This window comes from Aplosporella prunicola (genome assembly GCF_010093885.1).
Source record: "Aplosporella prunicola CBS 121167 unplaced genomic scaffold K452scaffold_1, whole genome shotgun sequence".
Lineage (NCBI taxonomy): Eukaryota > Fungi > Ascomycota > Dothideomycetes > Botryosphaeriales > Aplosporellaceae > Aplosporella > Aplosporella prunicola.
In genome coordinates, this window is record NW_022983529.1 from 1,527,738 (window position 1) to 1,528,166 (window position 429).

The 429-nt window shown below is 45.9% G+C and overlaps 1 protein-coding gene across 1 annotated transcript; it reads right to left on the reverse strand.

The window, feature by feature from the left end:
- Positions 1-429, reverse strand: K452DRAFT_9175 (uncharacterized protein). The gene has a single exon (XM_033547310.1). The coding sequence runs from the start codon at positions 302-304 to the stop codon at positions 110-112; it is 195 nt and encodes a 64-aa protein (XP_033403293.1). The 5' UTR covers positions 305-429; the 3' UTR covers positions 1-109.

The window sequence follows — 429 nt, forward strand, 5'->3', positions numbered from 1 at the left end:
TTCTTTTAGTTCTGGGCTGAACCACTGTTTTGAGTATGGGCATGGATTGGCGGTTGGGGTTAGCTCGTTTATAGTAGCTGCGGTAATACTAATAAGCTGTTCGACTGTATTATCTAGTTGTTCTCGTGTAGCGGATTCTCTCGCTTGGCTTAGGGCGTATTGAATAGCTTGTCCCGCCTTTATCTAGTCTGTCCGTTCGTAGAGCTTTCGTAGTAGTCGTGTGCTTGCTAGTTCGACCTCTATGTTCTATTCGGAATAGGTAGCCCTGTGGTCTGACCCGTAGTTTTAGTCTAGAAGTTCGCATTTAATCAACCGGTTTGAGATGTTGCTAAGAGTAAGGTCTAGCGTCGTTTTGCTATCGGCCTTGTTGCTAGCGTAGCAAGTTGGTGTGCCACGGTGGAGGTGGCTTTAGAGCTGATATTCTTCTAT

Coding starts and splice junctions, on each gene's coding strand:
- K452DRAFT_9175 (XM_033547310.1), bottom strand. CDS start 304: ATGCGAACTTCTAGACTAAAACTACGGGTCAGACCACAGGGCTACCTA.